Below are 24,290 nucleotides of genomic sequence, written 5' to 3' on the forward strand. Positions count from 1 at the left end.
GAGCGATTGCAAAACATGCGAATCTACTGCGACTGATGCCACGAACAGATGTACACTGGGTAAGTGACATTTTCATTTCATCTTGGGATGTAAAGGGTGTCTTTACTTGCTTCTGAGCAGCAACGAAGGAGAATAGAGGTAAGACTCGGCTTGAGTTCTAAAAATGGAGGTTCCTATACATTGGTTAGCTTTAGCCAACTCTTTCATTATTTATTTATGCAAGTATTTATATGGTATATCTATAGTGCGAAACTAGCCTCAAGGCGACGGAACTCTGTACATGGTCAAAGATGAGCAGAAAGTCAGTGAATAAAAGGAAAGGAAACTGGGTTATGGGTGGTTAATACATTGTAATGCAGTGTTCCTTGTTGAGGTGTGTCTTCAACTCTTTACTAAACTGCATCTGCGTTTGGGTGGTCCTGATGGATAAGGGGATTTTTTTTTTTCCCAAGATCCTGGGTGCATATGTGGAAAAGACCTCCTGTCTTGGTTTTTCATTTTTACACTTCTTAAGCTGCAGTCTGGTGGTGCTCTAGCTGTGAGTATGCCGGGATCCACAAGAGAAGGTGAGCTTGTCCAGTATTGTCTCAAGATGTGATTTTTAGGGGCTGGGCACCAAAAGGACAATAGATAAACTGACACGGCCACCTACAACAGTGATCATGAAGATTGCCTGCACGAATACACACACACACTTTACAAAATGACAGTCCCCAGTGCGTAGCTAGGTCAGACTCGCCAGGTTTTTGTTTTGCTAATAACTATGGTGCCATTCAACAAATCTTCACCAAACTTTAAACAAAAGGTTCATCCATCTCTGCTCCCCCTCCCCCTAGAAATCTTTGGGGTGAACTGTCAAGCGGGACACAAGAAAAAAAGGAAATCCCAAAACACTTTCCCCACCATGCATTTCCATAGGGAATTTTAGACTGCACGGCTGTAAGGAAATGCCTCCTTGGCATGGTTGCCCCCTGACTTTTTGCCTTTGCTGATGCTATGTTTACAATTGAAAGTGTGCTGAGGCCTGCTAACCAGGCCCCAGCACCAGTGTTCTTTCCCTAACCTGTACTTTTGTATCCACAATTGGCAGACCCTGGCATCCAGATAAGTCCCTTGTAACTGGTACTTCTAGTACCAAGGGCCCTGATGCCAAGGAAGGTCTCTAAGGGATGCAGCATGTCTTATGCCACCCTGGAGACCTCTCACTCAGCACAGACACACTGCTTGCCAGCTTGTGTGTGCTAGTGAGGACAAAACGAGTAAGTCGACATGGCACTCCCCTCAGGGTGCCATGCCAGCCTCTCACTGCCTATGCAGTATAGGTAAGACCCCTCTAGCAGGCCTTACAGCCCTAAGGCAGGGTGCACTATACCATAGGTGAGGGTACCAGTGCATGAGCATGGTACCCCTACAGTGTCTAAACAAAACCTTAGACATTGTAAGTGCAGGGTAGCCATAAGAGTATATGGTCTGGGAGTCTGTCAAACACGAACTCCACAGCACCATAATGGCTACACTGAAAACTGGGAAGTTTGGTATCAAACTTCTCAGCACAATAAATGCACACTGATGCCAGTGTACATTTTATTGTAAAATACACCACAGAGGGCACCTTAGAGGTGCCCCCTGAAACTTAACCGACTATCTGTGTAGGCTGACTAGTTCTAGCAGCCTGCCACAAACCGAGACATGTTGCTGGCCCCATGGGGAGAGTGCCTTTGTCACTCTGAGGCCAGTAACAAAGCCTGCACTGGGTGGAGATGCTAACACCTCTCCCAGGCAGGAATTGTCACACCTGGCGGTGAGCCTCAAAGGCTCACCTCCTTTGTGCCAACCCAGCAGGACACTCCAGCTAGTGGAGTTGCCCGCCCCCTCCGGCCAGGCCCCACTTTTGGCGGCAAGGCCGGAGAAAATAATGAGAATAACAAGGAGGAGTCACTGGCCAGTCAGGACAGCCCCTAAGGTGTCCTGAGCTGAGGTGACTCTAACTTTTAGAAATCCTCCATCTTGCAGATGGAGGATTCCCCCAATAGGGTTAGGATTGTGACCCCCTCCCCTTGGGAGGAGGCACAAAGAGGGTGTACCCACCCTCAGGGCTAGTAGCCATTGGCTACTAACCCCCCAGACCTAAACACGCCCTTAAATTTAGTATTTAAGGGCTACCCTGAACCCTAGAAGATTAGATTCCTGCAACAAGAAGAAGGACTGCCCAGCTGAAAACCCCTGCAGCGGAAGACCAGAAGACGACAACTGCCTTGGCTCCAGAAACTCACCGGCCTGTCTCCTGCCTTCCAAAGATCCTGCTCCAGCGACGCCTTCCGAAGGGACCAGCGACCTCGACATCCTCTGAGGACTGCCCCTGCTTCGAAAAGACAAGAAACTCCCGAGGACAGCGGACCTGCTCCAAGAAAAGCTGCAACTTTGTTTCCAGCAACTTTAAAGAACCCTGCAAGCTCCCCGCAAGAAGCGTGAGACTTGCAACACTGCACCCGGCGACCCCGACTCGGCTGGTGGCGATCCGACACCTCAGGAGGGACCCCAGGACTACTCTGATTCTGTGAGTACCAAAACCTGTCCCCCCTGAGCCCCCACAGCGCCGCCTGCAGAGGGAATCCCGAGGCTTCCCCTGACCGCGACTCTTTGAACCTAAAGTCCCGACGCCTGGGAGAGACCCTGCACCCGCAGCCCCCAGGACCTGAAGGACCGGACTTTCACTGGAGAAGTGACCCCCAGGAGTCCCTCTCCCTTGCCCAAGTGGAGGTTTCCCCGAGGAACCCCCCCCTTGCCTGCCTGCAGCGTTGAAGAGATCCCGAGATCTCTCGTAGACTAACATTGCGAACCCGACGCTTGTTTCTACACTGCACCCGGCCGCCCCCGCGCCGCTGAGGGTGAAATTTCTGTGTGGACTCGTGTCCCCCCCGGTGCCCTACAAAACCCCCCTGGTCTGCCCTCCGAAGACGCGGGTACTTACCTGCAAGCAGACCGGAACCGGGGCACCCCCTTCTCTCCATTCTAGCCTATGTGTTTTGGGCACCACTTTGAACTCTGCACCTGACCGGCCCTGAGCTGCTGGTGTGGTGACTTTGGGGTTGCTCTGAACCCCCAACGGTGGGCTACCTTGGACCAAGAACTGAACCCTGTAAGTGTCTTACTTACCTGGTAAAACTAATCAAAACTTACCTCCCCTAGGAACTGTGAACATTGCACTAAGTGTCCACTTTTAAAACAGCTATTTGTCAATAACTTGAAAAGTATACATGCAATTTTGATGATTTGAAGTTCCTAAAGTACTTACCTGCAATACCTTTCGAATGAGATATTACATGTAGAATTTGAACCTATGGTTCTTAAAATAAACTAAGAAAAGATATTTTTCTATATAAAAACCTATTGGCTGGATTTGTCTCTGAGTGTGTGTACCTCATTTATTGTCTATGTGTATGTACAACAAATGCTTAACACTACTCCTTGGATAAGCCTACTGCTCGACCACACTACCACAAAATAGAGCATTAGTATTATCTATTTTTACCACTATTTTACCTCTAAGGGGAACCCTTGGACTCTGTGCATGCTATTCCTTACTTTGAAATAGCACATACAGAGCCAACTTCCTACATTGGTGGATCAGCGGTGGGGTACAAGACTTTGCATTTGCTGGACTACTCAGCCAATACCTGATCACACGACAAATTCCAAAATTGTCATTAGAAATTGATTTTTGCAATTTGAAAAGTTTTCTAAATTCTTAAAAGACCTGCTAGGGCCTTGTGTTAGATCCTGTTTAGCATTTCTTTTAGAGTTTAAAAGTTTGTAAAAGTTTGAATTAGATTCTAGAACCAGTTTTAGTTTCTTAAAAAGTATTCCAACTTTTAGAAGCATAATGTCTAGCACAGATGTGAATGTGGTGGAACTCGACACCACACCTTACCTCCATCTACAGATGAGAGAGCTAAGGTCACTCTGTAAACTAAAGAAAATAGCAATGGGCCCCAAACCTACCAAAGTACAGCTCCAGGAGCTTTTGGCAGAGTTTGAAAAGGCCAACCCCTCTGAGGATGGCAACTCAGAGGATGAAGATAGTGACTTGGAGGGAAATTCCCCCCCTCCAGTCCTACTTAGGGAGAGCAGGGCTTCTCAAGCCCTGACTCCACAAATAATAGTCAGAGATGCTGGTTCCCTCACAGGAGGGACCAACAACTCTGAAATCACTGAGGATAACTCCAGTGAAGAGGACATCCAGTTAGCCAGGATGGCCAAAAGATTGGCTTTGGAAAGACAGATCCTAGCCATAGAGAGGGAAAGACAAGAGATGGGCCTAGGACCCATCAATGGTGGCAGCAACATAAATAGGGTCAGAGATTCTCCTGACATGTTGAAAATCCCCAAAGGGATTGTAACTAAATATGAAGATGGTGATGACATCACCAAATGGTTCACAGCTTTTGAGAGGGCTTGTGTAACCAGAAAAGTGAACAGATCTCACTGGGGTGCTCTCCTTTGGGAAATGTTCACAGGAAAGTGTAGGGATAGACTCCTCACACTCTCTGGACAAGATGCAGAATCTTATGACCTCATGAAGGGTACCCTGATTGAGGGCTTTGGATTCTCCACTGAGGAGTACAGGATTAGGTTCAGGGGGGCTCAAAAATCCTCGAGCCAGACCTGGGTTGACTTTGTTGACTACTCAGTGAAAACACTAGATGGTTGGATTCAAGGCAGTGGTGTAAGTAATTATGATGGGCTGTACAATTTATTTGTGAAAGAACACCTGTTAAGTAATTGTTTCAATGATAAACTGCATCAGCATCTGGTAGACCTAGGACCAATTTCCCCCCAAGAATTGGGAAAGAAGGCGGACCATTGGGTCAAGACAAGGGTGTCCAAGACTTCAACAGGGGGTGACCAAAAGAAAGGGGTCACAAAGACTCCCCAGCAGAAGGGTGATGAGACAACCAAAACTAAAAATAGTAAAGAGTCTTCTACAGGCCCCCAAAAACCTGCACAGGAGGGTGGGCCCAGAGCCTCTTCACAAAACAATGGGTACAAGGGTAAAAACTTTGATCCCAAAAAGGCCTGGTGTCATAGCTGTAAACAGCATGGACACCAAACTGGAGACAAGGCCTGTCCCAAGAAAGGTTCCACTCCAAACTCCCATCCAGGTAACACTGGTATGGCTAGTCTCCAAGTGGGATCAACAGTGTGCCCAGAGCAAATCAGGGTCCACACTGAAGCTACTCTAGTTTCTGAGGGTGGGGTGGATTTAGCCACACTAGCTGTCTGGCCGCCTAACATGCAAAAATACAGACAGCAACTCTTAATTAATGGGACTAGAATAGAGGGCCTGAGGGATACAGGTGCCAGTGTCACCATGGTGACAGAGAAACTGGTTTCCCCTGGCCAATACCTGACTGGAAAAACTTACACAGTCACCAACGCTGACAATCAGAGAAAAGTACATCCCATGGCAATGGTTACTTTAGAATGGGGAGGGGTCAATGGCCTGAAACAGGTGGTGGTCTCCTCAAATATCCCAGTGGACTGTCTGCTTGGAAATGACCTGGAGTCCTCAGCATGGGCTGAGGTAGAGCTAAAAACCCATGCAGCAATGCTGGGTATCCCTGAACTGGTGTGTGTGAAGACAAGAGCACAATGCAAGGCACAGGGTGAAAAAGTAGAGCTGGAGTCTGGAAAAATGGCCCAGCCTACCAAGAGAACAGGAAAGTCAGTTGGGAAACCAACTGCAACACAGCAAAAGAAAGGGAACCTCTCTTCTCAGGAAGAAGTTCTGCCCTCTGAGGGAACTGAGCCTTTGGAGCTTGAACCTTATCAGGTTGAGCTCTTAGGCCCAGGGGGACCCTCAAGGGAAGAGCTGTGTAAGGGACAAGAAACCTGTCCCTCTCTTGAAGGCCTTAGGCAGCAAGCTGCTGAAGAGTCCAAAGGCAAGAAAAATGGAACCCATAGGGTCTATTGGGAAGATGGGCTCCTGTACACTGAGGCCAGAGACCCCAAACCTGGTGCCACTAGGAGAGTGGTAGTGCCTCAGCTGTTCAGAGAGTTCATCCTAACATTGGCCCATGACATTCCCCTTGCTGGACATTTGGGACAAACCAAGACGTGGGAGAGGTTAGTCAACCACTTCTACTGGCCCAATATGTCCAACATGGTTAAGGAGTTTTGCCTCTCCTGCCCCACCTGTCAAGCCAGTGGTAAGACAGGTGGGCATCCAAAGGCCCCCCTCATTCCACTTCCAGTGGTGGGGGTGCCCTTTGAAAGAGTGGGTGTGGACATAGTTGGTCCACTGGAACCTCCCACAGCCTCAGGAAATATGTATATCCTGGTAGTAGTGGATCATGCTACCAGGTATCCTGAAGCTATTCCCCTTAGGTCGACTACTGCCCCTGCAGTAGCCAAGGCCCTCATTGGTATCTTTACCAGAGTGGGTTTCCCTAAGGAGGTGGTGTCTGACAGAGGTACCAACTTCATGTCAGCATACCTAAAGCACATGTGGAATGAGTGTGGAGTGACTTATAAATTCACTACACCATACCATCCACAAACTAATGGCTTAGTTGAGAGATTCAACAAGACATTAAAAGGCATGATCATGGGGCTCCCAGAAAAACTCAAAAGGAGATGGGATGTCCTCCTGCCATGTCTGCTTTTCGCTTACAGGGAGGTACCACAGAAGGGAGTAGGGTTCTCACCCTTTGAACTTCTGTTTGGTCATCCTGTAAGGGGACCACTTGCCCTTGTTAAAGAAGGCTGGGAGAGACCTCTCCATGAGCCTAAACAGGACATAGTGGACTATGTACTTGGCCTTCGCTCTAGAATGGCAGAGTACATGGAAAAGGCAACCAAAAACCTTGAGGCCAGCCAACAGCTCCAGAAGTTTTGGTATGACCAAAAGGCTGCACTGGTTGAGTTCCAACCAGGGCAGAAAGTCTGGGTTCTGGAGCCTGTGGCTCCCAGGGCACTCCAGGACAAATGGAGTGGCCCTTACCCAGTACTAGAGAGGAAGAGTCAGGTCACCTACTTGGTGGACCTGGGCACAAGCAGGAGCCCCAAAAGGGTGATCCATGTAAACCGCCTTAAGCTCTTCCACGACAGGGCTGATGTCAATCTGTTGATGGTAACAGATGAGGATCAGGAGGCAGAGAGTGAACCTCTCCCTGATCTTCTGTCATCAGACCCAAAAGATGGTACAGTAGATGGAGTGATCTACTCAGACACCCTCTCTGGCCAACAGCAAGCTGATTGTAGGAGAGTCCTACAACAGTTTCCTGAACTCTTCTCCTTAACCCCTGGTCAGACACACCTGTGTACCCATGATGTGGACACAGGAGACAGCATGCCTGTCAAGAACAAAATCTTTAGACAGTCTGACCATGTTAAGGAAAGCATCAAGGTGGAAGTCCACAAGATGCTGGAATTGGGAGTCATTGAGCGCTCTGACAGCCCCTGGGCTAGCCCAGTGGTCTTAGTCCCCAAACCTCACACCACAGATGGAAAGAAAGAGATGAGGTTTTGTGTGGACTACAGAGGGCTCAATTCTGTCACCAAGACAGATGCTCATCCAATTCCAAGAGCTGATGAGCTCATTGATAAATTAGGTGCTGCCAAATTTCTAAGTACCTTTGACTTGACAGCAGGGTACTGGCAAATAAAAATGGCACCTGGAGCAAAAGAAAAGACAGCATTCTCCACACCTGATGGGCATTATCAGTTTACTGTTATGCCCTTTGGTTTAAAGAATGCCCCTGCCACCTTCCAAAGGTTGGTGAATCAAGTCCTTGCTGGCTTGGAGTCCTTTAGCACAGCTTATCTTGATGATATTGCTGTCTTTAGCTCCACCTGGCAGGATCACCTGGTCCACCTGAGGAAGGTTTTGAAGGCTCTGCAATCTGCAGGCCTCTCTATCAAAGCATCCAAATGCCAGATAGGGCAGGGAACTGTGGTTTACTTGGGACACCTTGTAGGTGGAGGCCAAGTTCAGCCACTCCAGCCCAAGATCCAGACTATTCTGGACTGGGTAGCTCCAAAAACCCAGACTCAAGTCAGGGCATTCCTTGGCTTGACTGGGTACTACAGGAGGTTTGTGAAGGGATATGGATCCATTGTGACAGCCCTCACTGAGCTCACCTCCAAGAAAATGCCCAAGAAAGTGAACTGGACTGTGGACTGCCAACAGGCCTTTGACACCCTGAAACAGGCAATGTGCTCAGCACCAGTTCTCAAAGCTCCAGATTATTCTAAGCAGTTCATTGTGCAGACTGATGCCTCTGAACATGGGATAGGGGCAGTTTTGTCCCAAACAAATGATGATGGCCTTGACCAGCCTGTTGCTTTCATTAGCAGGAGGTTACTCCCCAGGGAGCAGCGTTGGAGTGCCATTGAGAGGGAGGCCTTTGCTGTGGTTTGGTCCCTGAAGAAGCTGAGACCATACCTCTTTGGGACTCACTTCCTAGTTCAAACCGACCACAGACCTCTCAAATGGCTGATGCAAATGAAAGGTGAAAATCCTAAACTGTTGAGGTGGTCCATCTCCCTACAGGGAATGGACTTTATAGTGGAACACAGACCTGGGACTGCCCATGCCAATGCAGATGGCCTTTCCAGGTTCTTCCACTTAGAAAATGAAGACTCTCTTGGGAAAGGTTAGTCTCATCCTCTTTCGTTTGGGGGGGGGTTGTGTAAGGAAATGCCTCCTTGGCATGGTTGCCCCCTGACTTTTTGCCTTTGCTGATGCTATGTTTACAATTGAAAGTGTGCTGAGGCCTGCTAACCAGGCCCCAGCACCAGTGTTCTTTCCCTAACCTGTACTTTTGTATCCACAATTGGCAGACCCTGGCATCCAGATAAGTCCCTTGTAACTGGTACTTCTAGTACCAAGGGCCCTGATGCCAAGGAAGGTCTCTAAGGGATGCAGCATGTCTTATGCCACCCTGGAGACCTCTCACTCAGCACAGACACACTGCTTGCCAGCTTGTGTGTGCTAGTGAGGACAAAACGAGTAAGTCGACATGGCACTCCCCTCAGGGTGCCATGCCAGCCTCTCACTGCCTATGCAGTATAGGTAAGACCCCTCTAGCAGGCCTTACAGCCCTAAGGCAGGGTGCACTATACCATAGGTGAGGGTACCAGTGCATGAGCATGGTACCCCTACAGTGTCTAAACAAAACCTTAGACATTGTAAGTGCAGGGTAGCCATAAGAGTATATGGTCTGGGAGTCTGTCAAACACGAACTCCACAGCACCATAATGGCTACACTGAAAACTGGGAAGTTTGGTATCAAACTTCTCAGCACAATAAATGCACACTGATGCCAGTGTACATTTTATTGTAAAATACACCACAGAGGGCACCTTAGAGGTGCCCCCTGAAACTTAACCGACTATCTGTGTAGGCTGACTAGTTCTAGCAGCCTGCCACAAACCGAGACATGTTGCTGGCCCCATGGGGAGAGTGCCTTTGTCACTCTGAGGCCAGTAACAAAGCCTGCACTGGGTGGAGATGCTAACACCTCTCCCAGGCAGGAATTGTCACACCTGGCGGTGAGCCTCAAAGGCTCACCTCCTTTGTGCCAACCCAGCAGGACACTCCAGCTAGTGGAGTTGCCCGCCCCCTCCGGCCAGGCCCCACTTTTGGCGGCAAGGCCGGAGAAAATAATGAGAATAACAAGGAGGAGTCACTGGCCAGTCAGGACAGCCCCTAAGGTGTCCTGAGCTGAGGTGACTCTAACTTTTAGAAATCCTCCATCTTGCAGATGGAGGATTCCCCCAATAGGGTTAGGATTGTGACCCCCTCCCCTTGGGAGGAGGCACAAAGAGGGTGTACCCACCCTCAGGGCTAGTAGCCATTGGCTACTAACCCCCCAGACCTAAACACGCCCTTAAATTTAGTATTTAAGGGCTACCCTGAACCCTAGAAGATTAGATTCCTGCAACAAGAAGAAGGACTGCCCAGCTGAAAACCCCTGCAGCGGAAGACCAGAAGACGACAACTGCCTTGGCTCCAGAAACTCACCGGCCTGTCTCCTGCCTTCCAAAGATCCTGCTCCAGCGACGCCTTCCGAAGGGACCAGCGACCTCGACATCCTCTGAGGACTGCCCCTGCTTCGAAAAGACAAGAAACTCCCGAGGACAGCGGACCTGCTCCAAGAAAAGCTGCAACTTTGTTTCCAGCAACTTTAAAGAACCCTGCAAGCTCCCCGCAAGAAGCGTGAGACTTGCAACACTGCACCCGGCGACCCCGACTCGGCTGGTGGCGATCCGACACCTCAGGAGGGACCCCAGGACTACTCTGATTCTGTGAGTACCAAAACCTGTCCCCCCTGAGCCCCCACAGCGCCGCCTGCAGAGGGAATCCCGAGGCTTCCCCTGACCGCGACTCTTTGAACCTAAAGTCCCGACGCCTGGGAGAGACCCTGCACCCGCAGCCCCCAGGACCTGAAGGACCGGACTTTCACTGGAGAAGTGACCCCCAGGAGTCCCTCTCCCTTGCCCAAGTGGAGGTTTCCCCGAGGAACCCCCCCCTTGCCTGCCTGCAGCGTTGAAGAGATCCCGAGATCTCTCGTAGACTAACATTGCGAACCCGACGCTTGTTTCTACACTGCACCCGGCCGCCCCCGCGCCGCTGAGGGTGAAATTTCTGTGTGGACTCGTGTCCCCCCCGGTGCCCTACAAAACCCCCCTGGTCTGCCCTCCGAAGACGCGGGTACTTACCTGCAAGCAGACCGGAACCGGGGCACCCCCTTCTCTCCATTCTAGCCTATGTGTTTTGGGCACCACTTTGAACTCTGCACCTGACCGGCCCTGAGCTGCTGGTGTGGTGACTTTGGGGTTGCTCTGAACCCCCAACGGTGGGCTACCTTGGACCAAGAACTGAACCCTGTAAGTGTCTTACTTACCTGGTAAAACTAATCAAAACTTACCTCCCCTAGGAACTGTGAACATTGCACTAAGTGTCCACTTTTAAAACAGCTATTTGTCAATAACTTGAAAAGTATACATGCAATTTTGATGATTTGAAGTTCCTAAAGTACTTACCTGCAATACCTTTCGAATGAGATATTACATGTAGAATTTGAACCTATGGTTCTTAAAATAAACTAAGAAAAGATATTTTTCTATATAAAAACCTATTGGCTGGATTTGTCTCTGAGTGTGTGTACCTCATTTATTGTCTATGTGTATGTACAACAAATGCTTAACACTACTCCTTGGATAAGCCTACTGCTCGACCACACTACCACAAAATAGAGCATTAGTATTATCTATTTTTACCACTATTTTACCTCTAAGGGGAACCCTTGGACTCTGTGCATGCTATTCCTTACTTTGAAATAGCACATACAGAGCCAACTTCCTACAACGGCAGCCAAAACAGCTGAATAGAACTACACTAAAATTGTAGAAAGCTAAGTCTTTATCTAGAAAGGTAAGGCTCAACCTTTATAAATGTATTGACAGTTGGTGTTCAGATATGCTTTGATGAGCCACTTTAAAGGGACTAGTCGATCCTGATTGGTTGGTCACAACCTGAACAATATGTCTGGCAGCCATTACAGTACTCTGGGACATGGTTCCTGTGCCCTGAAAATTAGTTATAAATCTATATTGGGACAAGGTGAGCACACCCTGACTCCAAAGGGTATTTAGGATCACCTCCCCTCTGCCCAGTGTTGTTTAAGCTATTAACAAACTCTGGGGCATGGTCCCCTTTGAAATCCATTGCAGTGAAAGCCTTTTTTAAGGGTCACAACAAGCAGCACATATAAAGCGTGATAACACATTTTACTGAGAAAATAATGTATTTGTGGTGCCAAGCTAAGGTTAGGAATTGTAGTTTATTCAAAGGGGATTTTGCACTTCTGTAAAATGCTTATCTTTTGGAATTTGAAGAACCATGTTTCGGAGAAAGCAGTTTTCTCATTTTCTCATAGAGATTATGGAAGATGCTTAACATCTATAATGAGCATATTTTCTGTTTATACACAATACCCTCCTCAGACGTGCAAATAGAGTCTGACATGCTGACTAAAACGTAATAGGAGCAGCCAGTCAGTTGATTCCCTAGTACTCTACTGGAGCCACCCACCCAACCCCCCCAATGTTTTAATGAACTGGAGCTAACATTCTTATTTATAACAAAATTGGCATAACTAAAGCAGTGTTGATTGAATCAAAGCAGTTTGAAGCCTAAAATATTTGCTTTAGACATGTACAGCATGAATGGGTTTGTTTTGTCATAGAATTGATGGTTAATGCTAATTGATGGTTATTGATTCTAAAATTAGAACTCCTTTTCTAGGAGTTCTAGAATACCTTCCTCATCCATTTCATGAAAACATTCTGACATGCAGACTGAAGTCTGTACTTTTAACACCAACAGCATCCTGTCAGGAAATGTCCTGTTGATCAACCGCTTTACCACAGAGGTTTATTGAATAACTAGAGTTATAACATTCAGTTTCTGATGGATACAACTACCTGTGGATTCCTCACCTAATGAATACTCCCATGGCGCCAGCATTAGACGGAAATCTTCTTCCTAGTCTCTGCACGCCGACGAGGACGTCACTCTAGCCCACGCGACGCCGTCTGACGTCATACAGGCAATAAGAGGTCCTCGCCGACGTCAGTTCCCTTTTTTCCGTGCATTCGAAACGGTTATCTTCGAGGGAGCTACTGTTACTTTAGTAGTTACAGTGTATTTTCTGCTGCGTAGTTCTTCTCTGCGGTAACAATGTCTCAGAGAAAGTCGGGTTTCAAGCCCTGTCGAGTGTGGGGGCAAGATGTCCGTTACAGATCCTCACTCCGACTGTCTCTGGTGTTTGAGCTCCGACCACGACGTCGTGACTTGCGATTCATGTCAGCACATGAATCCGAAGGCCCTCAAAGAACGTGAGGCTAAACTATTCCTGGCGAAGTCGAAGAGAAAGGAAAAACATCACAAAGTCTTCCTCGCCAACGTCTCATTGGCGTCATCGAGACTCCCGGCGCCGTAGAGATTCACGGCGTCATTCCAGCAAGGAGACTCGTTCGAGGTCGCCTTCGGCTCGGCGTCGGAGGACTTGGGAGGTCAGTCCCACGGTCACGCCGCATCCATCTACGCCTTTGCCCTCTCCGGCGTCACCGACTTCGCCTGGACAAGCGTCTGTGGTTGAGGTGATGCAGCCTCTTGTGATGTCTCCGGCGTCGCGGACGTCGAGGCCGGCGTCTGGGTCGCCTTTGATTCAGGCACCTCAGTATCTGGCTTTTCCCACCCCTGGAGCCGATAGTACCGCATTTCTGAATGCGATGTATACCATTTTTCAGCAGATGGCTCCAGGAGGTGCTCCGGCTGGTCCTTCGGGGCCTTTGGCGTTTTCATTGGGTGATCCTGCGCCTCTTCGGCCGGCACCCTTTATGCCCTTTCTCCCTTTTGGGAATGTGAGCTCGGCGCCGGTGTCGGCGCCGGTGGCCGCTCCGGTGGCTTCAGAGGGATTGGCTCCGGAGGTTTCCATCCCGTCGACGTCGGGATTTCGTCCTGTGACTCCGGTGAGTCCATCGGCTCCAAGATCTCTTCGTCCTGCTCCTTCATCGGTGCCGAAGCTGCCTGTGGCGCCGGATGCTTCTGGAGATCGGCGCCGATCTTCGACTTCGGCAGAGGCCATGTCGACTCCGCGTATTGAGCAGAGACTACATTCGAGGAGGCGTGCTCTCCGTCTTTTGGAAGAGCAGGAGTACCAGCGAGTCCTGGAGGAAGGAGAGGTTGAGGACTCTGGTGATGGACTGCATGGTCTGGATACGGCCAGTGGGCTGGATACTTCCCCTGAGTGGGACCTTTCATCTCCAGGGGAGTATACGGAGGAGGCTGCTACCTTTCACGCGGTGGTGAGGAAGGCAGCTAACTTTCTGGACCTGCCTTTGCCGGTGGCAGAGGCGAAGCAGACTTTATTGACGGAGGTGCTGCATCCGGCCTCTGCTGCAGCGGAGCCTCTCTTGCCGTTTAATGAGGCTTTGCTTGATCCGGTGTTGGAGGTGTGGAAGAAGCCTGTATCTTCCTCTGCAGTTCATAGGGCTGTGGCCAGAAGATATCGGGCTGCACCATCTGACCCTGGCTTTCTTTCAAGACACCCTACGCTGGAGAGCTTGGTGGTGCAAGCCTCCTGTTCATCTAAATCAGCGCCTGGATCTTTCCCGACGGTACCTGGAGACAGGGACTCCAAAAAAACTGGATGCGCAATCCAAGAAAATATTTTCATCTTGCAGTTTGGCGTTGAAGGCCACCAACGCAACTTGCATTCTGGGGAGATATATCCATGCTCTTATGGATGATATTTCATCTTCTTTTACGGAGCTTCCCCAGGGACTCTTGGATGTTGTCTCGGACGCCCAGGCTGCCGCAACCCAGATTATCCAGTATGGGCTGGACACGACCGACTCGGTGGCTAGGGCGATGGGCACGGCTGTGGTGGCGAGGAGACAGGCCTGGCTCCGTAATTCAGGGTTTTCTGCGGACGTGCAGTCGACCCTATTAGACCTCCCGTTTGATGGGGACAAACTCTTTGGAGCAAAGGCAGATTCGGCCTTGGAGCGATTTAAAGAGAGCAGGGCCACAGCCAAATCGTTAGGGCTGCAAGCTCCTTCTTCCTCTGCCTCTTCCAGGTTTTTCAGGAGGTTTCGTGGATTTGGGCGTGGCTCTTCCTCCTCTTCCTTTCGGGGGAGGTTCCAGCAACCCGCCTCTTCCCACCCCTATAGATCATTTAGAGGGAGAGGTAGGGCCCGCACCAGAGGAGCCTCTCAACAGCACTCTTCCTTGTCCTCTGGAGGGGTGCAGCAGGGAAAGCAGCCTTAGGCTTCCACCATTTCCCACTCACTCCTCTCCTGTAGGGGGAAGATTACGGCATTTTCTCCACAAGTGGGGGACTATTACAACGGACACTTGGGTTATCAGTATTGTGGAAAAAGGCTACACCCTTCCCTTTCGGGAGTTTCCGCCCCCCCTCCCGCCCCGCCCATCTTATTGTTCAGAAGAACACCTCCTGTTGCTAGAACAGGAGGTTCAAGTCCTCCTTTCAAAGGGCGCGGTGGAGTTGGTCCCAGAGCAGGAAAGGGGTCGAGGTTGTTACTCAAGGTACTTCCTGATTCCCAAGAAGGATGGTCGGTTGAGACCGATCCTGGATCTGAGGATCTTGAATTGGTTCCTCAATCAGGAAAAGTTCAAGATGCTGACCCTAGCACAGGCGCTTTTGGCGTTGAACAAAGAAGATTGGATGGTGTCTGTCGGCTTGCAGGATGCTTATTTTCATATTCCGATACTCAAGTCACACAGGAAGTATCTCCGGTTTGTGGTAGGGTCGCAGCACTATCAGTTTGCGGTCCTTCCGTTTGGTCTTACTTCAGCACCTCGAGTCTTCACGAAGGTGATGTCAGTGGTTGCAGCAGAGCTCAGAAGGAAGGGGATAGCAGTATTCCCTTACTTGGACGACTGGTTGATCAAAGCCAAGTCCCCGGAGCTTGTGTCGTATCATCTGCAGTCAACAACCCAGTTGTTGTTCGACCTGGGCTTTTCGGTGAACGTGCCCAAATCTCACCTGGAGCCCTCTCAGCGCCTCCTGTTCATAGGGGCAGTACTAGATACAACATTGAATCGAGCCTTTCCTCCGCCTCAGCGGGTTTAAGATATTCAGGAATTGGTTCCAATGTTTCGAAATGGAGCGGTAGTTCCAGTCCTCAAGGTCCTTCGTCTGCTCGGTCTGTTTTCCTCCTGCATACTGTTGGTCACGCATGCTCGCTGGCACATGAGGGCTCTTCAGTGGTGCCTCCGAAGGCAGTGGTCTCAACACAAGGGAGATCTAGAAGGTGCGGTCAAGATCTCCAGAGGTGCTGCTGTGGACTTAAAGTGGTGGATTGCGAGCAACAATCTTTCACAAGGAAAGCCGTTCGCGCAGTCGCCACCAGTGGCCACGGTCATAACGGATGCTTCCACTCTAGGGTGGGGAGCTCATCTGGGGTATCTGGAGATCAAAGGACTTTGGTCTCCAGAGGAACAGATGTTTCATATCAATCTGTTAGAGTTACGGGCTGTACGTCTGGCTCTCAAGGCCTTCCTCCCTTCCCTTCGTGGTCAGTTGGTACAGGTCCTGACGGACAATACTACCACGATGTGGTACATAAACAAACAGGGAGGAGTAGGGTCGTACCTTCTCTGCAGAGAAGCTCTTCGACTATGGTCCTGGGCAAAGGACCATCTGATTTGCTTGGTAGCAAATCATTTGGCCGGGGTCTTGAATGTACGTGCGGACAGTCTCAGTCGCCAATTCTCGGGCGACCACGAGTGGCGTCTCCATCCAGATCAAGTCCGTTTAATCTTTCAGATGTGGGGGTTTCCTCGGATAGATCTGTTTGCCACTCGGGAGAACGCGCATTGTCCGTTATTCTGCAGCCTCCAGTATCCGGTGCAGGGACCATTGGGGGAAGCGTTTCTGATAACCTGGTGCGACCAGTTGCTTTACGCGTTTCCCCCCATGCCCTTGATTCCTCGAGTGTTGAGGAAGATTCGCCAAGACCGGGCCCAAGTCATCTTAATAGCTCCGGATTGGCCAAGGAGGGTGTGGTACTCCGACCTTCTCCAACTCTCGCTGTGCCCTCCGCTCCGTCTCCCTCTCAGGGCAGACCTCCTCTCGCAGTCGCAGGGGCAGGTTTTACACCCCAACCTCCAGAGTCTACACCTACATGCCTGGAGATTGAACGGGGCAACCTGAGTTCCTTCTCTCTCCCGCCTGATTTAGTGGATGTTATATTAGCGGCCAGGCGACACTCCACTAAATCTATCTACGCTAATAGGTGGTCTAAATTTGTTATGTGGTGTGGAGAGAGACAGATTGATCCCTTACATGCTCAACTGTCGGACGTTTTGTCTTTTGCTCTGTCTCTAGCGCAGAAAGATTGTGCAGTGGCTACCATTAAGGGTTATTTGTCGGCTTTGTCAGCCTTCATTTGTCTTCCAGACCAACCATTGTTATTTAAATCCCCTATTGTTCTCAGATTCTTGAAAGGTCTTCTAAATAAATATCCTCCAAAACCATTCATTATGCCTCAATGGGATTTGTCCTTGGTCCTCACTTTCCTTATGGGGTCCCCTTTTGAGCCTATGCATTCTTGCCCCTTAAGGTATTTGGTTATTAAAACAGTCTTCCTGGTGGCTATAACATCTGCAAGGAGAGTGAGTGAGTTGCAGGCCTTATCGGTAAAACCTCCTTATATAGCTTTTTATGGGGATAAGGTGGTGTTGAGGACCAAGGCTGCTTTCCTCCCGAAGGTTGTTTCACCCTTCCATTTGGCCCAGACAGTTACTTTGTCTACGTTCTATCCTCCGCCTCATCCTTCAAAGGTGGAAGAGAGACTACATCGCTTGGACCCAAAGAGGGCATTAAGCTTCTACATTGATAGAACGAAGGACTTCAGGCTGGAGGATCAGCTGTTCATCGGATACGTGGGCAAGAGGAGAGGAAAGGCAGTCCACAAGAGAACACTCTCCAGGTGGGTTGTTCTTTGCATTAAAATCTGTTACTCTTTGGCAAAGAAGGATCCTCCTGATGGCATTAGAGCTCATTCCACCAGAGCTAAGTCGGCCACTTCGGCCTTGGCCAGGGGTGTTCCTGTGGTCGACATCTGCAAGGCCGCAACTTGGTCATCCCTTCACACTTTTGCGAAACACTACTGTTTGGACTCGGAGGTCAGAAGGGACGGACATTTTGCACGGTCAGTGCTGCAGGATTTCTTGGTTTGACCATTTCGGCACCCACCACCGGGAGTGGTACTGCTTTGGGACTCTATTCATTAGGTGAGGAATCCACAGGTAGTTGTATCCATCAGAAGAACGAGTTACTTACCTTCGGTAACGACTTTTCTGGTGGATACATTAGCTACCTGTGGATTCCTCACGGTCCCACCCGCCTCCCCGTTGCCTTTCTGGTCTTACCAAGTAATCCTTGAGTGCGCTCCTCTTGGTCTTCAAGGTTGCAATAGATGTTGTAATTATGGATACTTGTATATATTTATATGTATATATATATCTTTGTGTATATACATGATTTGCATATATTTGTTTGTTAAAAAAAAAAAAAGTTATATTAAATCTACAGCCATTTTATTGCAATGTTGTGTATTTTACAATGTTATGGGATGTTGCCTTGCTCTTTCATTGCATTGGGTTGTTATTCTCATGCACGTAAAAAATGTTGGTACTGACGTCGGCGAGGACCTCTTATTGCCTGTATGACGTCAGACGGCGTCGCGTGGGCTAGAGTGACGTCCTCGTCGACGTGCAGAGACTAGGAAGAAGATTTCCGTCGAATGCTGGCGCCATGGGAGTATTCATTAGGTGAGGAATCCACAGGCAGCTAATGTATCCACCAGAAAAGTCGTTACCGAAGGTAAGTAACTCGTTCTTTTGGCAGAAATGTGGCACACCAGGGCACATGTTGATGGACTAAAATGTTCAACGCTGAAAGCATTGGGCAGTGTAGCAATTTGAGAAATGAGGGTTATTGATAACAAAAGATATGGACAAGATGGCCACCCGACAAGAGAGCCAAAATGTAACCCAGCTGTCACCCATATGAAGCCCAAATATAGCCCAGTGGTAATGTGCAAAATAGGTAACTCACACAAAAAATGTGATCAGATGAATTTAAAAAAACATAAAAATAACAAATAGTTTAAAAGTCATTTGTTACTGTTTGACAACCCAGAAAGTGTCCTCATTTTAGCTTTCTAGACCATTAACCATAATTTCTATGAGAAAATGAATATCCTCATTTTGTTAATTTACTTTTTTGGAACATGGTTTGTTTTAAGTTTAACCAAGCAACAGGCTCAATACAAAATGATACTTATAAACATTAAAGCAACATCAAAAGAATACAAGTGCCCGCCTGATTCCTCCCCTCCTGCCACCCCCAAATCTATTGCCATACATGTATGTTGCCAGAATGTCTCGTTGGCAGTCCCACCCCAGTTCTGTCTACCCCCCTTCCTGAAACTACCGTATTTCATCGTTAAGCATGTGGTGAATGGGACACACCCATACCACATTAGGACCTCATTCAGGCACGCCAGCACTCCTGCCAGAATCAGTCTAACTCAGGGCAACCCCACACCGTGTGGCATTTCTAATGGAAATGCTTTAGATTTTACTCCAGCAAGATGCTTAGGTTTTGATTCCAACAAAATGAATTCTGGTGTGCCACACATTTGTCATGTGTACAGAATAACACTTTGTTGTCTTTTATAAGTGTTTTAACTGATTTTAACTATTGATTATACCATTACTTTAACCTTTTTTTCTCCAGTGATTTTCCTAGTATTTTTTTTTTTTAGCGTTCGCTAAGATCTTGTTACTATACCTGACTAGAATGTCTCCTTTTTGAAAAGTGTGTATATATATACACACACACTCACACCTCTCAGTCCTATTCACATCACTCTCTCCTGATGTCCTTGTTAGACATTTATGCCTCAACTAAGACTCACATGTCCACTGCTCAAATTAACTCATATTTCCCTATACTAATGTTAATACTATAGTCATTCCCTATACTAACCCAGCAGTAATCCTTGTGGGTTTGAGTAGCATGCTACTTGCTGAAAAGCTCTTTGATGCCTCGTCAGAGGTACTAAGCACTATATAAATACAATTACAGTATAAAACTACAGAAAAACACCATCATGTAAAAAGCAAATACTCATAGGAATGCAAGAGTAAAAAACATGTGAAATGTAAAAAGGAGCAATGCCACTATTCCTAGAGGCCAGTGTGTGTTGTTGCTGGCTGCAGCAGTCGCCAGTGGTGGGGCACAAAGGATGGGGAGGGCCGTTACACCTGTGGCTAAGACCCCACCATTTCCCCCCACTATTGATACCACTAACTGTGTCTGCAAAATAAATGGGGTGCAGGGCATGGTAGCTTTTTAAGTGATGCAGCTAGTTTTGAAGATTGTGCGAAATGGCAAGGGGAACTTATGGGGGTAATGTGAACATATTTCTTCAAGCCATAGATGAGACGTGCTGCGACATGTAGTATGTTCCTTAGGACGGTCTGGGAGAACGTGGAGTAGGACATTACCACCATCCACATGCACGAGTACTAGGTCGTGAACAACAATTCTGAGTTTGCTGTCTGGGAGGAACAGTTTGACTTTCTTTAGAAGAGAGGGCTGGTACGCCATCTTTGTTCACTTGGCAGTCTGTGCCATGAAGGTGAGGTTGGTGTCCAGTACGAATCCAAGGGACTTGGCATTGGATGAAAATTGAGCTGTCAAGATTCATGTCTTTGAGCCAGTTATACTGTGTGTTTATTGTTTTTGGTGCGTAACCAGAATTCAGTCTTGATTCGGTTGAGCTTCAGCTTGGTATTGGACGTCCAGGTCTGGATGATGTGCAGGCAGTGTTTGAAGCAGTGGATGTCAGGAGCATTGGAGATTTTCAAGTAGAGGTGTGTAACATCGGCCTATTGATTAATCTTAATGCTGTTATCTGGAAGTAGAACACCAAGCGGCACCACTTAAAGGTTCACGATGATAGACATTATAGAGCCCTGGCAGACTCCACAGGTTGTTAGGATCTTGTGTGACCTAGAGGTGCCCATGTGAGCAAACAGGTGTCCGTTATTTAAGGCTTTATCCACATCTTTCATGGGACTTTCAGTCTCTGAACTGGTTTTTGCAGTATTTTTATTTTTATTTTTTAAATAAAAAGGGGCATAGTTTGAGCTTAGAATCTTGACACAGAAGCATATCACAACCTTAGTTAATAACTCAGCTCTCCATTCTGTGTTAAAATCATGGGGTAACTCAGTTGAGATTTCTAACCTTGAGAAACACTGTGGCAGTGAGAGAGCGTAGCTTATATAATCTATATTAACATGAAATGTTTATGAATTAAGGTGTGATGATGCCGCATAGAAACTATAATAATAATTTTGCTTAGATGTGCGCTTTAATTGTGACCACGATGAGTGGCCACCAATGTATACGCAAACTAATAATGATGATCAAAATGTTCATGTTACGTTCAAATGAGCTTATACTAACATTTGCGTTATTAAATCTGCATTTAAAAACCTCATAGGCCTTAAGTTAGCATGAGCTGCAGCTTAGCTGCTCGGCTCTCATATTAAATGCAATTTTCTATTTTTCAGTGTGCTGACTCACAAGGGGCCATGACCCTGTTTGTTCTTTTTCTTCGACTTGGAAGATGAATGTAACCATGTTAGATCCGTTCTCAGGCATATTTTCAATGCCCATGGAATAAATGTTAAAATGAATTGAAACAGTGTAGATTGATGTAATGTACAAGGTCAGTCAAACCGGGGAAGACAATGGAACTGCTGACCAAAAGATGTGCAAAGAATTACCAAGGGATGAAGTCACACCGGACGTGTCACCTCTGAAGACGTCAATTACGAAGACCAATCAAAGACTTGTAAACCAATATGGGGTGAAGATTAGGATTACCTAATGGGGGTTATACGATAGGTTAAAGATAGTGGGGTATAGCAAATGTCCAATAGGATTTTGAGGGAATGTACTACGAAAAACTGATAAAAACCCATGTCACAGAAAGGTCATTTAGGCGGGTTAGGGAATGCTATTGATTTTATCCATAAACTCTGTCACTCTGTTTGGTGATTTGAGATTTTATTAAAACCATCCTTGCCCTTAGACTGCCCATTTACACTTTACCTCCTTATGAGGGAAGTGCCCCTTTTGTCTCAGAGCTGAGTTCTGACTGATGGCGATTTGACTGATGTCCTGAAGACCGAGCCTGTGTGCTGACCTAATCTTTGGAGGGTAATTATGACAATGAAATTGTATTTTGTCTGTTTGCTTTTCCTTTCTAGGTACCAACTGCTTGCTTTTGAAAGAGACCATAGCTAGATGTTTTCCAAATTGGTGTTGAAATTGTTTTGCATGAAGCCCAATATGCTGATGCCAATTAGTGGTTAGGACAGGTGTTTCACCAAAACTGACGCAAATAGACAAACGACCGAGATTATGTTTTGTTGAACTGATGCGATATTGACACTCTGCTAAACTTGATCTATGTTCACGCCGTGTTATGTTCTGATGTGTGTGATTCTCGCTTTATTGAAATCTTATCAAAGTTCGCCATATCGTGACTATGCTATTATGTTTCTTGGTGTTGAGATTAACACACTTGCTATTAGACTGTAATTAATAGGGAATAAAATTCTACTAAACTGGCGTGGTTATTCATGGCTGAAAGGTCATGGTAGTGTCTTTGAATTGATTAATGACTTTGCTAAAGTGAAATGCATTGTCGTGATAAATATTGATGACATTATTGATGTATTGATTAGCTATGTCATCCTACGGTGTCTCAACTGGGTCAAAAGATTCATTGGCCTAAAACGAGTCCTGATGTGTAATAAAATATCATAAAAGGACGCGTTAGCAGCAGCCTGTCATAGATGCAACAATAACTTATTTGAAAGAAAGAAGGTATCCTGAGAGGAGAATTCTAGATCTTTCGCAAATGGCTTTACAGAATGCATCAATCCAGTCTCCATTTTGCTGTTGAATGAACTCTGATTAACATCTGTCTTTGAGTTGAGTAAATTTCAGATTCAGAAGAGTCATCTAAGATATTACCTTGGGACTAATCTGATCTGTAGTTGGTACTTTGTGGTATGGTTTGTGAACATTATTTTCAATAATGTTACTAAATATTCAGAGCAAAGCTTTGTCCACCCATTGCAAGTGAATAAATGTGTGTGTACATGACAGTTTACATTAAACGGGATGTAGTTTGGCAGATTCACCTCTTTCTGGTTACTCCTTTTGTGACTGAAACATGAACCACGGCTTTTACAAGGTATATTATGGTGGAGAGGCTTGCCTGGTTCTCTAGGCCACCTAACGGATAAACTAAACTGTGAGTTTAAGGTGGAAACAAAAAAAAAATAACCTGGTTCGCTATCACTACAGCTCCGCTTCCTGACTACCCTTGTCCTTTGCCCAGTATTTCTTTTGGTCTTCCTAGAGATGCATATGGAGTCAATGCATGCACTTTTATGTTTAGCATGGTGAGGAGGAGTAACAAATAAATTATGTACAATTACAATATCCATTCCTAATGAACATTTCTATGTGGTGACTGCCGTGTCAGAGTATGGGAATTTATCAGCACAGGGCTAGTACTCTAGCAGATGTTTTGATAACTGTCTGTTACTGTAACTTTTTTCATAAATTGGCGTCTTATTACCTACTTTTGTACTAACAGAGTTCACCAAATGCAACAATCAACAATCTCTGCTGTCCATTAAGTCTCATTGCCTCCCTGTGTTTAATTAGTTGTGTGTGTACTGGCAATTGTTGTAAGGTTATTTTCAGGCAAGTTGTTAGTTTCAAGCAAGTCAATGAGAAACAGTCATGCGGCAAGCTGTTGGTTGCATTATATCTGTGCTGTGTGTAAGATGCTAGAAGCTGAGGCTCTTAGGAGCGAGGGCTTAGTCTACCAATATGATATGATGAAATATGAACGAAAGACGAAATGTCTAAAGACCAGTCGTCAATTAAAAAAATAATAATTTACCAATGTTGATTTTCTATTTGTAGCATTGTTGAACTAAGCACAGAAATGTTTTCCCTCTTTTGTTGTATTACGTTATCATATTTCTTTTTGTGTTTTGTTACTAGGCAACGATAGGCATTGACTTTTTATCGAAGACCATGTACCTGGAGGACCGAACAGTAAGTAATAGTCTGCCTTAATTTTTATTGTCTTAATGTAGAGTAATTAGTTGATGTGTTCTTACTGAAGTGTTGCTTTGGTAAACAGTACACTTTATTTTACTCTTTCCGGTTACATTCATCAATAAGGGGTTCACGTATAATCTGTATGTTTCTATTTGTGTGTGTGTGTGTGTATATGTATGTGTATATATATATATATATATATATATATATGTGTGTGTGTGTGTGTATATATATGTATATATATATATATATATATATATATATATATATATATATATATATATATACGTGTTTGAAATTTAAGCTCAGATTATGGGGAAAAAAAGCATTGCAAAGATTTACCCGAAGTCACGAAGTGATTTCATGATGTTATCCTCCTGCACATGTTGCTTTAACTCTGTGTAATAATCTTTGCTCAGCTCTTGAGACAGTAAATGTATGGGGTTTGAAGATGAAACAGCGTCTGGGTCCCCTGTAAATTTGGCCTATTTTTTTATTTTTATTTTTTTTACCAATGCG

The 24,290-nt window shown here is 46.7% G+C and overlaps 1 protein-coding gene across 2 annotated transcripts in view; it reads left to right on the plus strand.

Moving 5' to 3' along the window:
- The window catches only part of RAB6A (RAB6A, member RAS oncogene family), a 214,502-nt gene that overhangs the window by 145,026 nt on the left and 45,186 nt on the right, over positions 1–24,290 (plus strand). For both annotated transcript variants that reach the window (XM_069203835.1, XM_069203836.1), the window contains exon 3: positions 23,712–23,765. In XM_069203835.1, the coding sequence (XP_069059936.1) occupies positions 23,712–23,765 (54 nt within the window). The remainder of the gene's footprint in view (positions 1–23,711; positions 23,766–24,290) is intronic.

The sequence above is a fragment of the Pleurodeles waltl genome, chromosome 8 (assembly GCF_031143425.1).
Source record: "Pleurodeles waltl isolate 20211129_DDA chromosome 8, aPleWal1.hap1.20221129, whole genome shotgun sequence".
In the NCBI taxonomy this organism is placed as follows: domain Eukaryota; kingdom Metazoa; phylum Chordata; class Amphibia; order Caudata; family Salamandridae; genus Pleurodeles; species Pleurodeles waltl.